The sequence below is a fragment of the Solanum dulcamara genome, chromosome 1, assembly GCF_947179165.1.
Source record: "Solanum dulcamara chromosome 1, daSolDulc1.2, whole genome shotgun sequence".
Classification (NCBI taxonomy): Eukaryota; Viridiplantae; Streptophyta; class Magnoliopsida; order Solanales; family Solanaceae; genus Solanum; species Solanum dulcamara.
In genome coordinates this window covers 73,105,329-73,130,338 of record NC_077237.1, presented here as the reverse complement: position 1 = coordinate 73,130,338, position 25,010 = coordinate 73,105,329, and the positions used below count along the sequence as shown (strand labels likewise).

General features: G+C 34.9%; 1 protein-coding gene across 2 annotated transcripts in view; it reads left to right on the top strand.

Moving 5' to 3' along the window:
* The first annotated feature begins 5,483 nt into the window (after nucleotides 1-5,483).
* Nucleotides 5,484-25,010, top strand: part of LOC129899748 (uncharacterized) — a 37,317-nt gene continuing 17,790 nt past the window's right edge. The window contains exons 1-10 of one of the 2 annotated variants that reach the window (XM_055974793.1): nucleotides 5,484-5,625; nucleotides 6,688-6,827; nucleotides 7,017-7,180; nucleotides 7,315-7,461; nucleotides 7,556-7,607; nucleotides 9,780-9,954; nucleotides 15,752-15,834; nucleotides 16,057-16,269; nucleotides 21,344-21,460; nucleotides 21,719-21,878. In XM_055974793.1, coding sequence (XP_055830768.1) covers nucleotides 5,571-5,625; nucleotides 6,688-6,827; nucleotides 7,017-7,180; nucleotides 7,315-7,461; nucleotides 7,556-7,607; nucleotides 9,780-9,954; nucleotides 15,752-15,834; nucleotides 16,057-16,269; nucleotides 21,344-21,460; nucleotides 21,719-21,878 — 1,306 coding nt within the window. In that variant the 5' untranslated portion in view covers nucleotides 5,484-5,570. The remainder of the gene's footprint in view (nucleotides 5,626-6,687; nucleotides 6,828-7,016; nucleotides 7,181-7,314; nucleotides 7,462-7,555; nucleotides 7,608-9,779; nucleotides 9,955-15,751; nucleotides 15,835-16,056; nucleotides 16,270-21,343; nucleotides 21,461-21,718; nucleotides 21,879-25,010) is intronic. The other variant, XM_055974832.1, reaches the window with a different exon arrangement.

Sequence of the window (25,010 nt, the reverse complement as noted above, 5' to 3'; positions counted from 1 at the left end):
AAAGAAAATCGACTTATGAACCTCCTCAAAAATAACAGTGGTGCTATGTACAGATCATTCTCGCTTATATCTATTGAGCATTTGATAACAGAGATACTTTGGAACCTAATAAGACTTTATTAAATGACAATTATGTTAATAGAATGCTATAGGTTTGGGTTTCTGGGATAGTATCTGGGAGCTTAGAGCCTTGATGTATATAGTGATATCATATTTGTAATTAACGATAATGTTTTATGTTTACTAGTTGTCTTTTATTTTGTCAACTTCATGCAATATTTTATGTTTATTAGTCATCATAATTATGTTCATTAGTCATGAGTTGCAACATATAAGTCTAATGTTGCAACATATTACGCACAAGTTACAACATAAGACTGATAAGTTGCTACATATGAGTCTTATGTTGAAATATCTGACTCAAAAGTTGCAACATATTACTCACAAGTTACAACATAAGACTTATGAGTTGCAACAAATGACAGTAATGTTGCAACATAAGACTCATATGTTGCAACTTGTGAGTCATCTGTAGCAATATAAGACTCACGAGTCACAATTTATGAGACTTATGTTGCTATATATAAGTCTTATGTTGCAACATATGACTCATGAGTTTCAACATATAAGACTTATGTTTCAACATGACTCACAAGTTGCAACTTATGAGTCTTATGTTGCCACATGTGAATCTTATGTTGCAACATATGAGATACTACATTAATATATAAGGATTCATAACCAGTCACCAAAAAGGAACAGTTCACCTATTATTTTTATAACTTATCAATAAAAAGTTAACTCCAAAGTTACACTTAACCATAACCAACAGATCTACATTTACCATTTGGTATTAAAATGCAGGAAAAAACTAAAATGCCCCTTTAAAAATTTGGCCGGAAAGGACTTTACGGGTATCCTTCACGGTCCGTGGTGCTCACCACGGTCCGTGGTAGGGTCCCGCGATGAGGGACTTAGAAAAAATCAAAAAAGGGCCTGCAGGGGTAGTCTTTGAAGTTTCACCATGGGACATCTTCACGGTCCGTGAAGATCACTACGGGTCGTGAAATATGGCCGTGGTGCAGGTCTGCAAGTGGACCTGCAGAGTGTCCACCATGAGGACTCACCACGTTCCATGGAGAATTCCACGACTCGTGGTGGGCGTCCGTGGACCTTGCCTTAAGAAAATTCCTGAGGATCTTGGGGAAAGGCTCACCACAGAGGGCTTCACACCCCGTGGTGCTCACCACGCTCCGTGGTCCTCCATCATGGTTCATCCCCTACAGTGTGAGTCTCTAAATCTCTACCACAGTTGCTCACCACGATCCGTGGTCCTTACCATGATCCATGACGGCTTCTACGGTCGGCTACAAGTGCCAGCTTCTACAGCCTCTTTGAAAATTCATCGCTGGTTCCTTAGTTTAGGACCTTTCACATTGTTGGGGTCTTACATCGGTACATTTACTATATGTGCATAAGTCATAACCTACTTTTAGTGTCATTCTTTTTTTCTGTAAGAATTTTTAATGTTATTAAGTGTCCTACAATATGATTATAGGACCTATAGATTCTGCTCAGATGCAAAGAAAAATGGGAGAATTGGAACGTGGTGCATATTTTGTGTAATTAAGGTAAGTTCTCTTCTTTTTTTTGTTTCTGTTTTTCTTTTTAAAATATTTATTTCCAGATTATTTTTAAAGAATTTTTTCCAAAAAAAGATTATGCAGAAATTAGTAATCGTAAATAACCTATTATTTGTTTTAGGTCTTTTATTTAATAATTCCGAGTTTCAAAAATTTCGGAGCTTTTTCCCAAAAAGTGTCACTTTGCTATCTCTGATTATGCCACTTGACTTATCGTGGTACTTCTCCTCTACCCCTGCTTTTTAAATAGATATATAAATATATATTATTTAATACTAAGATTTGATTTGAATTTACTTATTTTAGATGATTTTATACTAAAATTACTTTTAAGCACTTTTATAGTGTCTAAGGTAAGATAAAAATTGCTTTTAAAAACTTGTTTTAAGCCAAAATAATAATAAAAAGTAGTCAAAATCCATAAGTTAGGATTATGAGCATGTTTGGATGGACTTATAGCTTACGACTTCTAAGCATAAGTCATAAGCTAATTTTTTTAATTAATAAAGTGTAAGCTAGAAATTCTAACTTGTGGCTTCGGACTTATTTTTATTATTTTGATTTAAAAATAAAGATTTAAAAATATTTTTTTATCGTATTCAAGGGGAACTACTCCTTTGATGGAATTCACAATGGCCTTATTTGCGGTATTTCTATCTATTATTTTGGAGATTTATAATTCTTCCATTTTATTGGATGTAATTTCAATGAATTAGATCTATAAGGACTGCAAAGTCTGTTCTTTTGAGTCCAAAATGAATCATTTAGAGTTCTGATTTATAGTCCATTCTATTTTCTTTTGGTAGTTCGATCATGGAATTTCTTTATTTCTGTATTTTCAGAGTATGAGTATGTGACTTGTTATAATCGATCATAATGATAGTACAGAGAATGGGTGTGTCATCTTGATAGAGATGGTTCTACTTCATCAGATATTTATTCAAATATTAGGAACACGAAATAGATTAAGAAATATTTGAACTATGATTCATACTTAATATTCAGACCTCGTGTCTGGGCTCCAAAATATTTTCAAAAAAAGAATTTTAATTTATAAATCGAAAGATTCTTTGTTTTCAACCCCTATTTATATTTTGACCAAAAGCAAAATCTTTCTTTGAATTTTTAGTCATTCTATGTATTCAGGGAATAGGTGATGATCCGAGGATTCTTACTCAGGGAATCCTTGATTTGATTTAGGTTAGGTTTTTTTATTAAATCATTGTGGTTCTAGTATGAATCTGAGGTTTTAATCGATTCATAGGGTCTTAACAAGAGAATTCCTATCAATAATAACGAAAACAAATAATAAAAGCCATATTCCACAAATTCTATAAAGAAATAGGGGAAAAGAGAATTCAAGAGACCCACAAGTATCAAAATAAAGATAAAGACGACTGTGCCAACTTGATATTTTGGTATTATCGCCACAAAGAAGAGCTTTCGGATTTTTCAGAGAAGATGGGATCAGAACTTAATAAATTTCAAACTTTTTATTCCATATCCGTTGCAACTAGTATTTGAGTGTTTTTTTCTTGAGCTGTACGAGATGAAAGTCTCATATATGGTTCTCAGAGGGGGAGTTCCACTTATCTCAATAAAGTAAATGATTGGTTCGAAGAACGACTCGAGATTCAAGCAATTGCGGATGATATAACTAGTAAATATGTTCCTCCCCACGTCAATATATTTTATTGTTTAGGGGGAATTACGCTTACTTGTTTTTTAGTACAAGTAGCTACTGGATTTGCTATGACTTTTTACTATCGTCCGATCGTTACTGAGGCTTTTGCTTTTGTTCAATACATAATGATTGAAGCCAAATTTTATTAGTTAATTCGATACGTTCATCGATGGTCGGCAAGTATGATGGTCCTAATGATGATCCTGCATGTATTTCGTGTGTATCTCACCAGCGAATTTAAAAAATCTCGCGAATTGACTTGGGTTACATGTGTGGTTTTGGCTGTATTAACCGCATCTTTTGGCGTAGATGATTATTTCTTACGTCGGGATCAAATTGGTTATTAGGCAGTAAAAATAGTAACAGGTGTCCCTGACGCTATTCCTGTAATAGGATCACCTTTGGTCAAATTATTGCACGGAAGCGCTAGTGTGGGACAATCTACTTTGACTCATTTTTATAGTTTACATACTTTTGTATTGTCTCTTCTTACTGTCGTATTTATGTTAATGCACTTTTCAATGATACGTAAACAAGGTATTTCTGGGCCTTTATAGATAGAGAAAATCAAAATATATCCTAACTATTTGTAATCAATCGTTTATCACTTGGTGTAGGAATATATAGTATTTCGTTGCTACAAGTATGGATTATTGAAAATAGTAAGACATGGATTTGGACATTTCCCTTTAACCATTCATGTCAACTAAATGGGGGGATTGAAGGGAATTTTGTGAAGAGAAAATGGATTATGGTAGTGTGTGGCTTGAACTATTGATTGGTCTGTGTAGATATATGCCTGCCACATGAGAATTCACAACCAAATGTATCTCTTTGTTTCAATCGTCGTGTAAGCCCTACATAGAGGATAGGCTGGTTCGCTTAAAGAGAATTTTTTCTATGATCCGAATCATGTTGTACATGAGCAGGCTAAGTAAAATCCAATATGAGTGAGCCAGATAAAACGGAATCTTGATAATTTAGATTCGATTGTATAGTGCATATCCGTTATGTACACAAAATTGACAGTTATTGATTATTCGATCTTTTTTCTTCTTTGTAATTTAATTTGTATCATGATTCAATCAAAATTTATCGAGTTCTTCTAATTTGTAACTTCACCGAAATCGGAATAGTTCCTATACTACTACATTAGTATGAAATCGAATCGCGTTGAAATATTTTTTATTTCTTCTCGATTCCTGTCAAAAAGAAATAATTGGAATAGAGGATTCATATCCAGGTATTTTATAGTATATGATAATATATGTTGTTAGGTATTTATTCTATATGGTAAGTATCATATATTATGAGAAATAATACCTATTTTTATTTTTTTCTTTAAAAAAAAGCTTTTATGTTATTTCGTATAATAGCATAAGTCATAAGCTAATTTTTTTGATTAACAAAGTGTAAGTTAGAAATTCTAACTTGTGGCTTCAGACTTATTTTTGTTATTTTGATTTTAAAATAAAGATTTAAATATTATTTTGGCTAAAAACACTTAAAATAAGGCAATCCAAATAGACTCTATGTTTATATGTTATAAACTCATCCAAATAGGCTTTTAGGTACCTCCTTCTTCTATTTTAATTTATTTGACTTATTTTAACTTGATACAAAGTTTATAGTCTTAGAGCCCGTTTGAATTGGTTTATAAGTTGTTTTCAGCTTTTTTGAGTGTTTGACTGACCAACTTAAAGTTATTTTGTGCATAAAATAAGTCCTAATAAATAATTGAGTTTGTTTGGATGGATTTATTTTAAATGACTTATAAGTTGAAAACAGCTTATAAATTAAAAAAAAAAAGTTGGCTGCACCTACTTTTTAAAAAACTTATATGCATTTTTCAACTTTTAAGTTACTTAAAATAAATCAATTCAAACGGGCTCTTAAACATGTCATGTAGAAAGTTGAGGTTAAAGAATTCAGGGGCGTATGCACATGAAGGGGAGTGGGTTCACATGCACCCATCCTCTCCTCCTTAACCCATGTATAATACTGCTATTTTTTTAATTGAGTTCTTAAATTTGTATAAATAAACTAATAAATAAGTGAGCACTTTAGTATATTGGTAAGTATGTACAAATAAAAGGGTGCATAATTTGTAGTTTTGGTTCGAATCCTTTATTTTTATTTTTAAAGTAAGGTTAAATAGGGCACATAACTAATGAAGAACCCAATTCCCGCTCAAGTCGACGGACTCATGAATGTTGTGATCTCCTCCCCGCCGCCGCTGCCCAATGGACGACGTCGATCGCTTATTTGAATGCTTCAAATGCGGCATTTCTCCCCCTCGTAATCGCTCTTCCCTTTACACTTCAATTATTCAAAACTTCTCTTTTCTCTTTTGCTTTTTTTTTCCTTCCTTCTCCATTTGAAGAATAGCATTTCGATGCCAAAAAGAACGTAAAATGACTGTTTGATATTTTCCTAGTCGTAAAAAGTTTGTCTCTCTCGAAATTTGATATTTTTTTAGTTTACTGTTGCACGACAGCCAAAGGTTTTTTTTGAACCGCCTAAGATGTGTTTACCATTTTTTAGGACTAATATCTGTATATTATGTGTTAGAAATGCTTACAAGACTTGACTTTTGACTATGGTCTATTTATAAAAAATGGGGCTCAATAGCTGGTAAGAAAGCTGCTCCAGTTCAGCAGCAAAATTTTGCTAGAGTCTGGAACCCGGCTAGTGTGGAATTCAAGCAAAATTATGTTATAAGGACAAAAGTTATGGTAAGTAAAGAAGGGAAGTAAACAAAATAAAAGGAGGCACAAATTTAACCAATGTGACCTGAGGAGAAGAGGAGCAAATTTACCATAAGAACCTGTACACTAATTAATCCCAAAATCATATTCCAAGAGAATACCTCACAATGATCACTCAAAGTGTTTACCAACTCATACTCCATGGAATACACTAAACTTTCTATTAGAAAGAATATTCAAGATGTAGTTTTTAACAATTTGGGGATGATGCAAATGAAGGAAGAAGAACAATATTTATAGGGAAATACTTGGTCCCCAAGTAAATAAAAGAATAAAGAAAATACTTTTGTTCTTTGGCTAAATACTTTTGTTCTTTGGCTCCAAGAAATTTAACTTTGGCCATCACAAGTATTTTGCATATGGCCAAATTTTGGTCATATCTTACGGAAAGCATCAAAGCTTAACTTTTTACATATTGTTCTGTTCAGTGTGGTTTCTTTGTGATCTTTAGGCCATAAAAGAAAAGAATAGAAAATATTTGAAAGTGCACCGCAACTATTCCTTCAGTTGCTGATTGACAACATTTAAGTGAACTTTAATTTTGATATTTCTATATTATGTGGTTGTTAATTGTTTCTTATACAAATTTTAGAATCAGCAATAAGAGAAAGGAATAAGGGAAAACAGAATGTGAAGCAAAATGATACATTATCAACATCTTCAGATATTTTTTCATCAAGATCAAAGGGAAAGGTCCAACATGAAACAGATGTTGAGCTCTGCCTACAAAATGTACATATTGCGCTTGTTCCTTTTATATGTTTTGTTTTTTCAAACTTTCATGGCTCCCTTTCTCTCTGATAATACACTTTACTTTCTTAATTCACATAGTTTCTTAAATTGTATTTACAAGTTCTAGTTTTCAAGCACATCCTACGCTGGTGGAAACTACTAACTGAAATTTGAAAATCTTTCTTGTAGACCGGTTCATCCACAACAAAGATACAAGGTCTTAAGAAGGGTTCACATTTCTCTCCCCTTGTGTTTTATGGTTCTCCACATGGAGTTCCTCCAAAAAGACCAGCTCGTTTGTTGCGGCTGTTGAATGAAATCCGTGTAGATTTTAATGAGCAAAATAAATTAAGGTAATTGAAAATGATTCTTTATCACTTTTACCCACTAGGGATGGTTAAATATTTTGCTTTTTTTTTTCTTTCTCAAAAAGTTTAATAAACTTGCTTTTTTTGAAAAAAAAGTATTCTTCCCTGTGTTTAACCAGTCAAGATATATGGGCCACATTTCCAAGGCAAGATGAAGCGATGAGGTATGCAAAAGAGCAAACTGATGCTCGTGTTTTCAGTTACCAGGATCATGTGAATGGTCAAAGAAGATTCCTTGTGTCCACATATCAAGAATTCTGGAGAAGGTGAGTCTTCTCAGTTCTATCTGCATTAAAACATGTAAAAAGATTATACTTCCTTCGTGTCCTAAACTTTCTTTGTGTTTATAATTTTGATTAGGTACGAAACTATGAATCCTAAATTTCGGCACCACTATGAAGTAATCCAGGAGGTAATCTTTTGTAGTTTTCCTGTTAAAACAATAAGGAAGTGCATCTATTATCAGGTGCCGTTGCTAATAAATATAACTAGGGATCATAGAAAAGAAGATCATAGGAGGTAAGCTTTTGTAATTTTCCTGTTAAAACAACAAAGAATTGCATATAATCAAGTGAAGTGCATCTAAGATGAGGAAGACAAGATGTTGGTTGAAGAGACCCTCATTAGATGAAGATAGCAATCATACTTCCATAAACACTCGAACGAAGAAGGGGATAGAGCCATTGTGCAGGTGATTTGGAGCACTTTGAGAGACATCGGGATTTTGGGTACTATAGGTATAAAGTTGAGGAGGTTAAGCATGCTATTAGTAGGATGAATAGAGAAAGAACGATTAGACCAGATGAAATTTTGGGTGTAGTTTTGAAGAGCACATACAGGAAAGGTATGGAGTGGTTAAATGAGTTGTTTAATGTCGTCATTTTTAAGACGACAACAATGCTCGAAGAATAGAGGTGGAGTATAATGGTTCCGTTGTACAAGAACAAAGGTGATATCCAAAACTATTACAATTATAGGGATATCAAGTTGCTAAGACAGACTATGAAAGTTTGGGAGAGGGTGGTGGAGATGTGGGTAAGGAAAAGTATGTCCATTTTTGAGAACCAGTTTGGATTAATGCCATGGCGATTGACTATAAGAGCTATCCATCTTGTGAGGAGACTAATACAAAAATATAAGGAAAGGAAAAGGGACTTATATATGATGGTTATTGACCTTGAATAGTCTTACGATAAAGTCTTGAGGGAAGTCCTTTGGAGATGTCGGGAGGCTAGAAGTATACTAGTGGCTTAAATTAGGGCGATAAATGATATTTATGATGGATCCAAGACTTGAGATAGAATAGTGTGAGGAGACTCAGAGCACTTCCCAGATGAGATGAGGTTGCATTAGGGATCAACACTTAACTCGTTTCTATTTGCCTTGGTGATGGATGAATCGATGAGGTATATTTAAGATGAGGTGCCATGATGTATGTTATCTGGGTCTTTAATCCAGTGAAGTGGGGACATGGATGATGATGTCATACATCGTATTGGTGATCGTGGAGGCTTGCCTCCGGAGTCTTATGTGATAAAAAAGTATCACCTAAATTTAAAGGTAAGTTTTACAAAGTAGTGGTTGGACTGACTTTGTCGTATGGGGCTGAGTGCTAGCAATTCAACAACTCTCATGTTTTGAAGATGCAAGTTGTGGTAATGAGGATGTTGAGATAGATGCGTGGGCATATTACAAGTGATAAGATCAGGAATGAGGATATCTGAGACAAGGTGAGAGTGACCTCCTTGGTCGACAAGACGGCGGAAGCAAGACTGAGATTGTTTGGGCATGTGAAAAGGAGATATACAAATGCCCCAGTGAGGAGGTGCGAGGGGTTAGATGTAGTGGGTACAAGGAAAGGTAGAGGTAGGTCGAAAAGTATTGAGAAAAGGTGATTAGACATGACATGACACAACTTCAACTTATCGAGGACATGAACTTAGATAAAAGAGAGTGGAGGTCGTGTATTAGGTTAAAAGATAATAGGTAGTGGAGTGTTGTCTTGCTTTTCGACGGGCTTAGGTTTGGTGGTGACTGTTCGTAGTATTAGCCTTATTCTTGTCTTGTCTTGCTTTTGATTTCTGTCATCATCTATTGTTTATTGTGTGTCGGTTATCGCACTATTTTGTTGTTACTATGTCCTTATTAGTTGCTATATTTTCTTAGCCATCATTTTTCCGTTTCATACCTACTTTGATTTATTGTACTTAAGCCAAGGGTCCTCAGGAAACAACCGCTCTACCTCCACAAGGTAGGGGTAAGGTCTGTGTACACTCTATCCTCCCAAGACCCCACTTGTGAGATTTCACTGGGTACGTTGTTGACTATTGTATAGTAATCCCGGAAGTAATGTTTTGTAATTTATCACTACGATGGAATGATTTAGTGAAAGTTCATTCCAGAATCTTGTGAACTTGCCTTGATTGTCACATAATGAATTCCGTGCACTTTTATAGCCAAAGATTACTTGGGATCATAGATTACTAGCTTTGTATGTGTGTGTGTGAGAGAGAGATGCCGCCTTTATCTGATTAATAGAAAAGAGAGCCGCTGCAGATATAAAAGTGTTATATCCTATTTTCAGGGATTGCCATGCCATCTCTACTTTGATCTGGAGTTCAACAAGAGAGAGAATGGGGATAAAAATGAAGATGAAATGGTTGACCTTCTTATACAGGTCATCTTTGATGCAGTCAAGGAAAAGTACAGTCTTGAAGGAAAGGATGATTGGGTTGTGGAGCTCGATTCCTCCAATGAAGGTAGGATGTTTAATGGAGGGTTTTATCTAGTATTTCATCTGTGCACAGTATGTTGTGTCGATATGATATGTAGGTATGCATGTTTATATTATTATTTGTATATATATATTTTATTGGTGAACAACCAGCCCATTAACTCCCACTGTTGCACAAGTACTTTTCTCACTATAGCCTAGTGCATGGTGTGCAACATGTTCATCCACTCATTTCTTTGGTAATAAGCCATAATATCTGGTACTAAAGCCTAGTAAAGTGTGCTTTTTAAAAAAAAAATTCAACTCATGTTTATGCAAGTGAAATTAGGATTCCACTGGCCAATATGACCAAGAGAACTTATTTGACTAAAGTGGAACACTGGGATGGGTTGTGATGCACCTATATGTCACTGTAATATTTGTCCACTTGTTTGACCCTTGCTCTGACTTGCTTTAATACCTCTGTGAAACAGAACAGAAAATGAGAGGAACTTAACTTGATTATTCCCTCAAGGTTTTGGGGTTTAAATATCCTAAGTTGCTTAGACTCGGGTGTGGGTGTCCGATACGGGTGCGGATCCTCTATGATCTTAATTTTAAGATTCGGGGATACGGATCCATATATGGATACGGGTGTGGGGATTCGGCTAAAAATAATTTAAATATCTAAAAATAGAGTCATACAACCTAAAATTATGAGATATTATGTGGGAAACTTGAGGAGATAATATTGATCAAGAGGGGAATCCTGGAAGGAGATAAAAGGAAAGGGAGTGACAATGGAAATTTATATATACAAGCTATTCCCTTTTCTTCAATTGCACCTTAGTTTTTGTTTTGATTATAAAAATCATTGAATCTTTTGTCAAAGTATCCAAAATCGGTTGACTAGACCAGGTACGGACCCCAGGCCCACACCCATGTCGTGTTGACACGGGTGCGGCACCAAAAGTAAAGAGTCCGAGCAACTTAGTAAATATATACATTTACATGTCCTAAAAAGGAAAGAAAATCAATACCTAATTACAATTTGAGTAAGTTAAGCTACCTACTATAATTACACATATTCTATAATATTCACAAAGATGCCAACACTCCCTTGCAAGTTGGTGCATACACATTATATGCACCAATCTTGCTATATATAACTTACTCTAGGATTGGACTTGGTGAATATATCCGCAAGCTTATCATTTGACCGCGCAAGACCTCGTGACGATGTGCTTATCATTAAGTATTGGTAGAATGAAGTTTGAACTATGGAGTATGAAGTCAAACAATTCTTAATAAAATTCAAGGCTAAAGTTTTTATGTTTATTTAATAAAAATTTCAAACACATTGATACAAACACAAGAAGATTACCTAATCTACACAACTATTTTCTAGGAAAGGTTTTGTTTGATTAGACATCTAAATAGCTACTTTGCAAATCTAAATTAAAGTAAAAATTAGAAAGAGTCCATTTATCAATGATTCACATATTTTGCATCATTCTTATAACTTCTTCTATGTCAACAAGGGGCGTTGGTCCTATTTGACCATCGTTTGGACCTCCACTTGCCAACAATTTTCCAATCTCTTCATCCTCCGGCTCATATAACTCTTTATCTGCATGTCCTTGATTTCTTCTCTCTGATCTAATCTAATCTCTAAAATGTATTAGAACTTCCAAAATGTTGCTACTTAATGAATGAAAGCTGTATCCTAGTTGCTTCCTTGCTTGGCTAAATACGCTCTGTGATGCAACGGTTGAAAGTTGACACATCGAGCACATCTCAAGCTATTGCTGCAAGAACTAGAAACTATTGTGCATTGTCCTTTCACCATTGAAATGGAAAAAGGTCCTTCTTTGGCTTGGTCACCTTTTGTAAGTAGAATTGAAGCTCATCAATGTTCCTGCTACTGTGTGATTGAGAAGTAGAAAAAGTATTCCGGATAGAGAAATTAGCAACACTGTCATTGTCATCATATGAATAAGATGTAGAAGCAAAAGTAGAAAGAATATTTGTATCAGGTGCAGTAGAGGTGTCAATTATATTTGCATAATAATTGTATTATTGTTGCGAATGTGTGTTAGAGTTGCCATACAAGTCATAACACACAGGTTTCAGTTGGTCCAATATCCATATAAGTGTATAAACATCTAATTAAATTTTGAGTTTCAATCATCTTGTTAGAAGGATTTGAAACAACACCAATTATTAGATAAATTAGTGAAATAGGATAGAAACATTTTTTGGATTTTGCTATCATTATTTCAATGGCCTCTCTATAGCTATCTTTGCTCTTCAATTGATAGAGTAAATAAGAAATTTTAGCTATATGAATTAAAACATTAGCAACATTAGGGTAGTAAGATTCAGAAAATTCAACATTAGCCACATAAAATTTACATAAAAATTTCACAACTTCGTCAATGCTGTCCAAATTTCAATAGTTAACATGCGACTTGGATCAGTACAGTGAGTGTTAACAACCTTAGTTATAGGCAGTCTATATTTGTGACAACATTTCAAGAATATATATGTATAGTTTCACCTAGCAACAACTGCTTCAGACATGTATCTAGGGGTAAGACCATACACATTACACTTGTACTTAAATTCTTTAATTCTAGAAGCTCTAATTTTTTTTTGAGAAAGGTAGTTCTAGAAGTTCTATTATTTTCTTGAATAACACCAACTCTTCTTCTAACTAGAGTAATCTCATGTTTAAATCATTCAAGGCCTTTTTTAACATTTAAATTATAAATATGATATGCACACTGAACATGAAAGATGTCATCAAGTGGTAGGTGCATATGCAATTTTAATAGTAACACAACAACAATATTGTTGGAAGCATTATCAAAAGACATACACAACACTTTTTGTTTTTTTTGGCTTTGGAATTGCTGTGGGCCTTTTGGCTTTCTGTCGTAGGATTCTTCTTTATTTTAATAAATTATGGTTATTGACCATTTTGATTAATAAAACACAACACTTTTTGAGTGAGATTCTATTTGGCCACAACTCAATAATTGTAGTGCTTATAAATGTAGCTATGTGACTTTGATCAATGTCATATTTAAAAGCAATAATACATTTTTGCCTTGTAAAATTATCATCTATCCAGTGACATGTATTCATGTTATTGTCAAATAATCATTTCCATTAACATCATGACCATTACCAGTGAGACAAACTCTATAGGAAAGATTGTTAAACATATATTGTAAAAGCTTCTAAGGAATGATTAAAACTATTTCTCTTTCTAAATTTATTCAAACTTTCGGAAGTTCCCCTTTCGACATCTTTTTTCCAAGGTGGATCTATTGGTTGCTCATGTCATATAGGTCCGAGTTGGACATTTGCTTTGATTTGAATTATCCGGAGAATGCAATGCCTGATATATATTAAAAAGCTGAAAAATTAAACCTATTTCTCGATTCACTCAAAGAGGTGAACATGGTCTGAATAGAGATATGTAAAAAGCCGGTCCGATTACGCGTATTCCTAATCCTAAATGGAATGCAATGATGTAGGGACACATGTAAACATAGTATCTATTTAGATAGGCCCGAATGACCCCTTCTCATTATGAGAATGTATATAACCCTATATCAGCCTGGTCCGGTATGGAATGAACTTATAATCGAGTTCATGAAGAATAAAGATATTAGCTCTTCAAGTACTTCTAGGAGCACCTTTAAATAAATGATTATGAACTCTTTGAATATAAGTAATAAGATATGACAAAGAAGCAAAGGAGAAAGGTAGACAACCCAAAGCAATCAATTTTTCTAACTCCTCACGGTCCTTCATTCTATTATATTTATGGAATCCTCCTGTTCTTGGGTTTATGGTTGTTTGATCCTATATTGCTCGGACTCTTTTAAAATGTCGACGGGTGTGTGTCGGATCCTTCAAAAGTAGTGCAATTTTAAAGGATCCGACACGGGTGCGGCATCATTTTTGGAGAGTCCGAGCAACATAGGTTTGATCAACGCCTAAACCGATAGCCCATTATATGGGTGTTTATCCTTCAAGTGTCTAGTTAGTGTGCCCATCCCTCCACTTCCACCTCCGGTGGAACCTTTAAAAGGTAGGCCACATAGATGACATTTAACCTTATCGGTTCCCTCAATTTCAGCAAAAAACTTCCAGACTCTATTTCTCCTTATATAATTTGTCGACTTCAATATAGGTTACGTATCTCAACTAAATTGATTCTTCCCAATTCCACTAGTATGTTTAGGCGGTGTATCATTATTGCCTAATTCATTTTCATCATCATCATTATCATCTATACCATAATCTTCTTGCATTTGTACATAATCCATAGTATTAGCAGGCGACGTTTCAGAAACATGTGTGAAAAGTTCATTTGGATTACTAGTACTAGAAAAACCTCTTGAATTTCTCTCTCTGCTTCTATAATATTAGTATCACTAGCACTACTATTACCCCGAACAAGTTTGCAGCCTTTTCTAATCAAATTCATTGTGCAAGTTCAAAATTAAAATAACACAATAGAAAATAATAAAAATTAAATTTATGATAATTAAAAAAACCCCCAAATAAGTGGAAGAAATGGAACGACTACCAAATTTCTGCAATAAGTTGAATAGTTGACTCTGACGGTAGCACAATTACATTTGCTTGTTGCTACTTTTGATTTATCAAATAAACCGAAATAAAAATAAACTAATAATTAAGAGAACTAATTGTTGCTAGCACTTTAAGAGAGAAATAATTTGAGATGAAGATTAGGGAGTAGGAGAGTTATGTGAGAAAAAATGGAGAAGGGGGTGGGGGCTATTTATAGGTTTTCTAAAGGGTAAATTTAGGGGAGGGGTTATTTTTTAAAGAATAAACAAAAAGTCTAAAAGTGCAAGAATAGCCGATTTGGACCGTTGGCTCAGACCCCAATGGTCAGAAATCTGATTTATCTTTTTAAAAATTAAAAATAGAAAATAAATGTTACCGTTAAACTAGGCCAGTCTGGTTAACCGATTCTGTGGCTGATTAGACATTACCAGGTTTACCGGTTCCAGGCTACCAATTACCCAAATTAACTCGTGCAGGTCTTGTTCTTAGCGTAATCCAGCCCAACCTTTCCCCCTCTACCTAGGCTGGTCTAGTCTCAGCAAAAATAGGTCCTCTATGTTGTTGGTTTTAACCAAGCTCTGATGCCATGTGAAATGGAAGAGAAAATGCGAGGAGTTCAGTTTGATTATTCCCTCAAGCTATTGGGGGTTCAAATAACTACGTTTACATGTCCTACAAAGGGAAGGAAATTAATACCTAATTACAGTAGAAGTAAATTAAGCTACCTACTATAATTACACATGCTCTAGAATATTTACCAAGATTATAGCCTCTGAAATAGGCTTTTAGATGTTCATATTGAAGAATAACTCTCTTCAACACAGCTTACTCTTGTGAAACTTGGGAACTCTTTCCTTATTTATTTCCCAACTTGATTTTCCTATGTGATATTCACAGGAAAATGTTCTCTTTTTGTGGAACACCTTTTCATTAGATCTTATGCTGATTTCAATATCCCAGGATCTTACTGTTGATGCACAAACATATTACTAAAGCAAAATCTGCATTTAGAACAGGAAACAGTTTCAGCAAATATGATTATTTTGTAGATGAAGTTTCTTTTGGTGGATCAAATGGGGCACAGAATTTGGTTAGGAACAGCAGTAACTAATAGTATATGGGAGAACTATCACATGATCTGATGCAGAATACTTCTTTGCTATATCAATAAGATTGTACTACAACTTCTCTACGTTGTTGTAATCAATATTAATGTAAAGCTTTGCTGGCAGAAAAATTTTCTCGTCATTTAATAATCCGATTTCCAAAAGCTGCTTTCAAGGACAACTCGCATGCAGGTGCATTTGTTACAGAGGTATCATACACATCGGTTTCTCCCACTTGGTCCTGTTTAATTTCAATCTATCATTGTGTGCCGGTCATAATTTTTAAGTGCTTACTTGTGTCTCACTATTTTTTGATTTATGTCTAAAAACATGTGCATCGTTCATATTTTTCGGAAGAATACTACTACAAATGATTGGTCATTAGTTTGTTTATCTTATTCTCAGTTATCAGTTTTGTTCCCTATTGTCAGATATGTTCCAGGATCAGTAGCATAAGTGAATGTGATGGAAGATTTAGAAAGCTTTTTGTCTCAAAGGATTCAAGCTCAATTGATAGTCCATTTCAACTGTTTGTGGATAAAGCTGTCTACTCTAGAAATCGCTGCTTTCGCCTAGCCTTTTCATCTAAAGCAGGGAAGAGTTCTGTGCTTCTTCCAAGTGGACGTTTTAAATGTAAGGACATGGTATGTAACTTTTTACTCTGGTGGTGTTCATCACTAGGTTGATTATGTTAGTAGGTGACAATTTGTCTTCTGCATAAATGATTTAGTCAATTAACTAGGTGATTGTGGTAACTTGTACTGTTATATCATCTCAGATTTTAGCTATCAGAAAGATTTGTGGTAGTAAATGATGATGAGAAAAGATCTGTAGCATTTAAACTTAAATGCAGCTAAAGTTAAGCCACATCACTACTAGGATCTTATTAACATCTGATTTAATATTGTGCTAAATGTACATATCATCGCTCCACCTACTTACTACTAGAAGCATTCCACTAACTTTTTCTAAAGGTAATCTAACAAAAGTCATGGATCTCACTAAAAATCATGTCACTGAAACCCTCTAAACAAGCTGAGTTTTGAACTTCAATGGAAACAGGTAATTAATAATAGTTTCCCATCTTACTGACTCTTTCTGGAGCTTTAGTTGCTAAACATTTTCCAGTAAAATTGTCAAATTAAACATGTGTCACGCCTCAAAACCTTGGTGGGACGGACCGCACCTGGTGTATTAACCTTGACCGAGCGGACCAACCCTATATACATTAATAAGCATGACATGTACATAATTGCTGAAATGGTACTTTTCATGAACATTTCAAGTTTCGTCAAACGTGAAGTCATAATTACAAAATGATAGTTATTCATCTAAGCCATGCGAGACCACAATAGAAATGACAAAAGGAACATGACATAACTAACTGTATCTATGGAGCTTCTATGACTTAATGAATAAAAGAAATGCAGTGATAAGGCTCTGACTATACCCAAAAGAATGCGCAAGTTTGTACTGTTAACAAGATGCCCCAAGTAATAAGTGGCATCACCAAAAGAGAAGAAGATGCATGATAAGCCTTACGAGGATCCACACCACTGTGAATATTTCTACTTGCATCTACAATATGATGCAATGCCCTTGATACAAAAAGATGTGAGTGCACAATGAAGAGTACTCATATGATTTGAAGTTCCCTCACATGAAATAGGACAAGATAGTTCAATTAAAGCATGGAGAAATGCTATGCAAGTTTCAAACAACTATATTTTAATAAAAATCATAATCAAATTTGTGCTTTAAACAAATATATCATTTTAATGAGAGATCTGTATGCATTAGCCACCATGTGTACCTCATTGTGCTCCGAGCTAAACCTGAGACGATTAGGTGTCTCACCATGATGTCGTGTGGATATCGACAATTTGCTAGCATTAGTAAACCCAACCAAAGTGACTATCTAATTGTCCAAACCAATGGAAATAACCATAATCCTACGCCGGTATGTGTAGCTTTGAGTATTTTGCCCTCTTTTTGCAACTACCTTCTTAGTCGTCTATGGGTTCCCCCAAAACATTTTTATTTCATTTGGCCCCTTTGGCCTATTTCAATAAAACATGTTATTTTGCTCAATTCCTTTACATTTCATAATGGTATATCATCATCATTTAATAAGTCACAAAATCATATGCGAGTGCTTTGGAAACTCAATCTCATTAATCAATATCACTTGAAACCTTAAAACATTCATACTTATGAGAAATGGCAAAAATTGGAATTTCTTGACATTTGAAAAGAATAAATGGATAACATATAGTTTCTCAATATACAAAAACAATTCACTTTAGATTTTCTCAAACCCCAAAGTGTATCTAATCAAACAACCAATAATGCTCAAGTAATCATTCTATTTCTAGCAACAATTATCGAATGGGTTAAAATCCAAGTCCTTGCTAATTAGTTCTTTTCACAAATCTTACCCCTTTCTCAAGCAAGAAGGGAATTGAAAGCATAATTAAAGTTTGCAACCTCTAATTCATAATAAAATATGAAGGAACTCATCAGACTCACAATTAATAGTCATTTATCAAAGCTTTTCCATTTTATCCAATTACACACTCTATTCAAGAGGAGTTTCCATGGTGTATGTTGATGCGAGACAGAGTTAATGATAGATTGGAGGTTCGGAGACAAACTCTGGAGTCCAAAGGGTTCAGGTTGAGCAGGAGCAAAACGGAATATTTGGAGTGCAAATTTAGTGTTGTATTGAATGAAGTGGACATTGAAGTAAGACTTGCCATATAGACTGTTTCTAAGAGAGAAAATTTTAAATATCTTGGATGCCTCATCCAGGGTAGTGGGGACATCGACGATGATGTCACACACATGTGGGGTTGGTTGGATGAAATGAAGGCTTGCCTTTAGAGTTTTGTGTGATAAGAAGGTACCACCTAAACTTAAACGTAAGTTCTACAGAGTAGTGGGTAGACTGTCCTTGTTGTAGGAGTGCTAGCCAGTCAATAATTTACATGTTTAGAAGATACATGTTGCAGAGATGAGGAATTTGAGATGGATGTGTGGGCATACTGGGAGTGATAATTTCAGGAACGAGATTATTTGGGAGAAGGTGAGAGTGGACCCTGTGGCAGATAAAATGAGGAAAGCGAGACTGAGATGGTTTGGACATGTGCAAAGGAGGGCCGCTGACACTCCAGTGAGGAGGTGCGAGAGGCTGATAGTAGAGGGTATGCTGAGGGGTAGGGGTAGACCAAAAAAATATTTGAGAGAACTGATTAGACAGGATATGATACAACTTCATATTATCGAGGAAATGACTTTAGATAGGAAGGAGTCGAGGTTGCGTATTAGGGTAGAGTGTTGTCTTGCCCTATGTAGGTCTAGTGTCTGTCGTACGACTAGTCGTACACTATAGTTCTTGCCTTTTATTGTTTATCTAGAGTGTTGTATTTTGATTATCACATTATTTGAGGTTGTTATTGTTTCTCTCTTGTAGATTTAACACCGCTTTTCTTATTAACAACTATGCTTTCTTCCATTATTTTCTTCTTCTTGTACTTGGGTTTGATGCACTTGAGCTGAGGGTCTTTCGGAAATAACTTCTCTACCTCCACGAGGTTGTGGTACAGTCTGCGTACTCTTTACCCTCTTCAGACCTCACTTTATGGGATTTCACTAGGTATGTTGTTGTACACAATATGACCCAACGTCACACACCCCTAGATTGAGGATTTTAGCTACTCATGCTTAAGGAAAGAAAATCAATACTCATATTATCTTCAACACCAGCCATAATCAAATGTGAATAATTCGTCAATCCAAGCAAAAATCAAATCTTAAGCTCCAAAAGTGTGTAGTTTACTTCCCAAGCAAGTTCCAAGTAGAATGAAATGTTCTCTCTGTTGTGTAACAACTTTTCAATCCCCAACTGTCTATTTTGAATCTCCAAAAAGGCTGAGAATTCTGGACAAAAATACCCCGCGGTTGGCTTGTGCGGCTCGCACTTGGGCTTGTGTGATTCGCACATGACCCACACTCGGCTGCCAGATTCTTCAGTTTTCTGCCTGGCGAGTGCGGTTCCATCTCCTCCGCATGTGGCTCACACATGATCTTGTGCGGCTCGCACATGAATCGCACTCAGCTGCCAGAATCTTCAGTTTTCTCCCTGGCGAGTGCGGTTCCATCTCTTCCATGTGCCACTCACACATGAGGTTATGCGGTTTGCACATGCTCATCTCTCCGTCAAGTGTGTTCAGGCATTCCTGGCTTCACTTGTGCGTTTTAGTTTCGCCAAGTGCGGCTCGCACTTGGCTGTGTTCAGCACACTAGATTTTTATCCGCTATTCTTTTGAGTCGATTCTTGCCCTCATTTCTCAACATCTTTTGGTTCAAAACCTTGCACATCATCTTAATTCTTGAATACATGCATGAATGAGCATTTTGTCATGAAATTCACTTAAAATAATGTAGATCAAGACATTGGTAAAACACCAACTTATCAAGCTTCCAATTCAACTTTGTGCTAGAGCTGTCCTTAGACCTTAATTTATTTCCAACACCCTTCCTACACTTAATATCATTCCCATTTGAGATGGTACCACTCCGCAGCTTCCTTTGGCACACAAAAACATTATTTCTAATCGCTATGTCACTGTTAAAATTCTTAAATTGTTTTGGGCCTTCATCCTATTTCCCAAAGTACTTGCACACCTGTCCTAGTCTGTTTAATTACTTTTCACTTCAAAAATCCTCAGGTGGTCCCCACACACTGGTTTTGGTGCGATTGTCGAGATTCTTAAGCTGAATTAGACCGGGTTAAGAGGTCCAAATTTACGGGGTCTTACGTTACGTAACAAAGATTATGTATTATAAGAATACCTGAAAGTCATTGCCAACTCTTACTTATCTAAAGAAAAAAACTGAAAGTCATTACAGTGAGTCCTGGCCTCTTATGTACCAGAAATCTCTATTACTCAAAATAAAATAGTAAATGAAAGAGAAACACAAATCAATCAAAGAACATAAAACTTTTTAACATTATGATGTAGCGTGCTGTACTCAAAAAAGCACCAGATGAATGATTACTTCTTTATATTCCTCCTTTTGTTTGGGGATATCTTCTCCTTCTCTATACTGCATCAGAGTGGGAGGTTATGTTTTATGAGATACTCCTTCCTTCTTTAAAAGTGCTAAATTTTACTCTTGTTTCATTTTATATGGTAATATTTGATAGGACATAGGTTTAAGATGTTGATTTAACATGTGTATTATATTAATGGTAGTGGAAGGAGACTCCGATGTTTAAAATTTGAGTAGTTAAATGAATTTGAATTCTTAAATTTTGAGCATGTGCTTAAATCAGTTATTTTTACACATAATATATACTTGCTCTAATAACCAGCAGAACCTGGCTTCTATAGGTGGTAGTTCATTCTTTGAGAAGAAAATAAGGCACCAAAAATGATCAATGTGTTGTACTCTGCATCTGATGCTCCCTATAGTTGTGCAACAAGCTACATTTTCGATAAATGTCACTACAATATACTTATATATATATATATATATATATAATTATTATTATTATTATTAATGGGTAAATGTTATCACTACAAAATATTCTAGATAAGGAAATGAGAAGTATGTCCATGGTTGTTAAAAACCATCCATGAAAACCTTTTTAGTATGCTTTACATGTGATATGTGCTTGTAGTTTAACCCCACAGACTTTTCAACTTATAACAGTCTGAGGAAGAAGTCTTTATGGCATCCTTGATTTGCAATATGGATGCTGATTTTGAGAAGCTACTGATCTGCACAATGGATCTAGATTGTATGAAGGCTCTTCAATTTGATACAGAGGTAGTTCCTCTTCACGTACTATTTTTTGTAGCAATTAGATTTCCTCATTTCAAATTTGTCTTTTGTGTTATGGACTTTATTTTAGCCCCTCCTATGTTTTTATTTTCTTTGAAGAATAGAAATAAGTTCAATAACTAATAATATGAAGTCTATTTTGACCAGTCGCAGTAGTCAGATTTAGAGATGGAACTGCTGCCATCATTTAGGGAAAAACTCTAACTGATTGCACTCTAAAGGGCTCAATCATTTTGTATGCAGAGTACCAGGAGTTTCCAACAGTATTCTGCTGTTCCACTGAACTTTGACCTAAATGCTTGTACAAGTGATGATCCTTCAAAAACATATATGATGGGAAAATCACCGTTCCCATATCTGGATGTGTTTGTAGAGTCTGTTGCTTCAATTGGAAATATACCAGGTGAAACCCACTACTTTCAGCTTCTTTAGAGCAGATAAACATGGATGACTTTTATGCCTCTTCTCCCTTCACCCTCTTCTTTTTTACTGTTTGCATGTGTACCTTGTTGAATAATTGGACCTTGCTTGCATATGAATAGTTTGTTTCTTTTAATATTCTGTGTTTTACGTTGTTCGTGTGTATATATTGTAATTACTCGCTGCAATTATCTCCGTAGAGTTACCAGCTGTTTGAAAAGGTGAAACATAAGCAGGGAAAAAAGCTCTCAGGCACATTTCCCAAGACCCTCCTCTCTCCTACTTCCTAGGAGGGAGGTTGTAAATTCTTTTCCGGCGACTTTCAACCGGAAAATTCTTCCTTTAACCATGAACTATTCTTCCTTTAACCATAACTTATCACATTCTGTGGTAGGTTTCCACCTTTTCCGGCTTTATCAGACTGAAGCTTTTACTGCTTTGTCTACAAGATGGAAGAGGACAGAATTTATTTCAATGCAGGCTTCAAGTCTTTTGACAGTACTAGATGGACCGTGGGCAGAGACACTTGGTTTGAATGGGTGGAGTGTAGTCGAAACATGATGAGAAGGTCTAATATGAGTCTGAAGATAATGAGATGGATGTGCACCATTCTCATAGAAGCATCCAGAGATAAGAAAACCATGTTTAGGAGATGGAAGACGAAAGAAAATTTATCTGAGTATTTCTGCACAAGGAAGTCAAACGAATATGGCAAATATATGAGCATCCTTTCACTTCATGGTTTAGAAAGAACAGTCATTATTATCCCTGAGTTAGCCTTAAAGGCAGGATGGAAAGAGATAGCATTTAAGATAGAAAGGTTCATTCAATGCTCCAATCACAAGGCACTGGCTGAACAACCAAGATTCACTGAAGAAGATCTATCCTATGCTAGAGTTGCTGGGGAGAGTAAATGGCATTCCAATCTCGAAGATTCGAATGTGGTAGCTGGCAAATGGGACATTAGAATTAGTCTACCTCCTGGGGTGAAGGACACTGGGTTGTATAAGAGATGCCTGGTGGCGTCCTTTGAAGAAGGTGAAGTAGAGCTTCCGTAACTATCAGACATCAGGAAGTGGTCCTCGGTCGTGTGGAAAGCTGTATTTGGGATCAATATTTAGTTATTTACGAGATGTCCAACAACATGTTCCTTTTTGAATTTCCAAACATGAATATGGCAGAGCAAATAGTTCTGAAGGAATGGAAATGGAAGAAGACCAAAGTTAGGCTCCAATGGTGGAACCCAGTTAATGGTTGTGTATCTGCAACACAAAAATCAAACACCACTTGGATCTGTCTCTTGGGAGTGCTGTTGCAACTTTGGTCTCAACAAGTATTCAAAGAGATTGAGAATTTGTGTGGAGGTTGGGTCTCAATAGAAGAAGAGACAGACTTGAAGAACCACTTAAAATGGGAAAGAATTTGAATTACAGGGGATGGAGGTAACTGTCCAAACGAGGTTCAGCTAGAAAGAGATGGAATAAAATTTTTCATTCCTATCTGGGTGGGAAAACAAGTTAGATTTCTGAGAGCTTCGCCGAAGATGGAGGAATCTGGTGAAGGATCCAAAGGTCTATTAAATACTCTGGACCTCTGGACAAAAGGAGTCTCTGGTACAGGGAAAGGACAAGGGTCTAAGTCAATCTCTGTTGAAGGACAAGCAGACTAAGAGTCCGTTTGGATGGGCTTAAAAAAAGTAACTTTTACGTATGAAGTGCTTTTAGAAATTTGAAGTGCTGAAAGTTATTTTTATAAATAAGCAGTTGAGTGTTTGGATAAAAGTGCTTATGTTGAAAAATAAGTGTTTGAATTTTAGGGTTAAAAGAATAAAAAGGGTAGTTTGAGAATTTAATTAAAATATAAGGAATATAAAAGTAATTTATATGATCAAACAAAATGGCTTTAAGCACTTATAAAAAAAAGTTAGAAATCCTAACTTTTCATTTTTGACTGACTTTAAGAACTTTATGGTTTAAAATTAGCATTAGGCAAACACGTCCAAAAGCTAAAAAGGGGCTTTAAGTTGGTCAAAACCAACTTAAAGCCATCCAAACGGGCTCTAAGTGGGAGGAGCAGAGAGAGCTGGAATCCATTTAAATGACTTAAACAAGTCACGTGAGAAGGAGATGGTCATTTTAAAGTCTCAAACATAGACTTTTGGCCTACTAAATCATATATTATTAAAAGTGGAAAGCTCCAATCTTCAAAGTTGGATTACCATTTTGCCCCTCCATTAAATTAAAATGTTATAAATTATTTAATTAAATAAATAGTAAAATTTTAATTCACACAAGGCTTAATTACATGTTTTAGGTTCAAAAATATACTTTACACAATTAGATAAACAAAACGTCAAAACATTCCAAATTCTTGGCTACATTAATTTAGAAATAATGAATATTTAAGAGTCTACCTGTTTAAATGTTATCATACTAAGTGCTAATAATAGCTAAAAGAAATGATAGGAAAGAATAATTTCTCTCATTTTACAAGCTTTCCAAAAGTTTATACATTTTCAGGATGATTATAAATAATTAAAAATTAATAACATGCATATAATTTAATAAAATAATTACTATGAAAACGTACCGTAGCTTATGGCTTTATATGGTTTTCTATAACACTAAAATGTTATAAGTTCAAAAATACTTTAAAGAAATAATAATAATTTCATGAAGAGTCTTTTTCACTATCCACATAAAAATATATGTGGTACAATGTATATTATTCATTTATGAATTGTTTATTAAATTACTCCTAATAAATTTATATTATCTTGAGTTCCCTCACAATTATAAAATTTTCGAAGAAATTGAGAAGTTGAAGAGTTGCCTTTTCATTGGTCAATGTGGATTATTTATATCTGTCAATTCCCTTCATTAGCTCACATTTTTGCATTACTCCTTTTTTTTTTCAACACGATTCCTTATTCACGTTTATGTGAACATTTTCTACTGATCTTTTCTTCTCATCCTCTTATCTAAATTTTATTCTCATTCTTAATTTCAATTTGTTGATAATATTTTTCCTAATTTTGTCTTTCCTTTTTTTAATAGAAGGTTTTGTGGTGCAACCCATATTATAATGCAAAAAGGAAAATTGACTTTATAGTGTT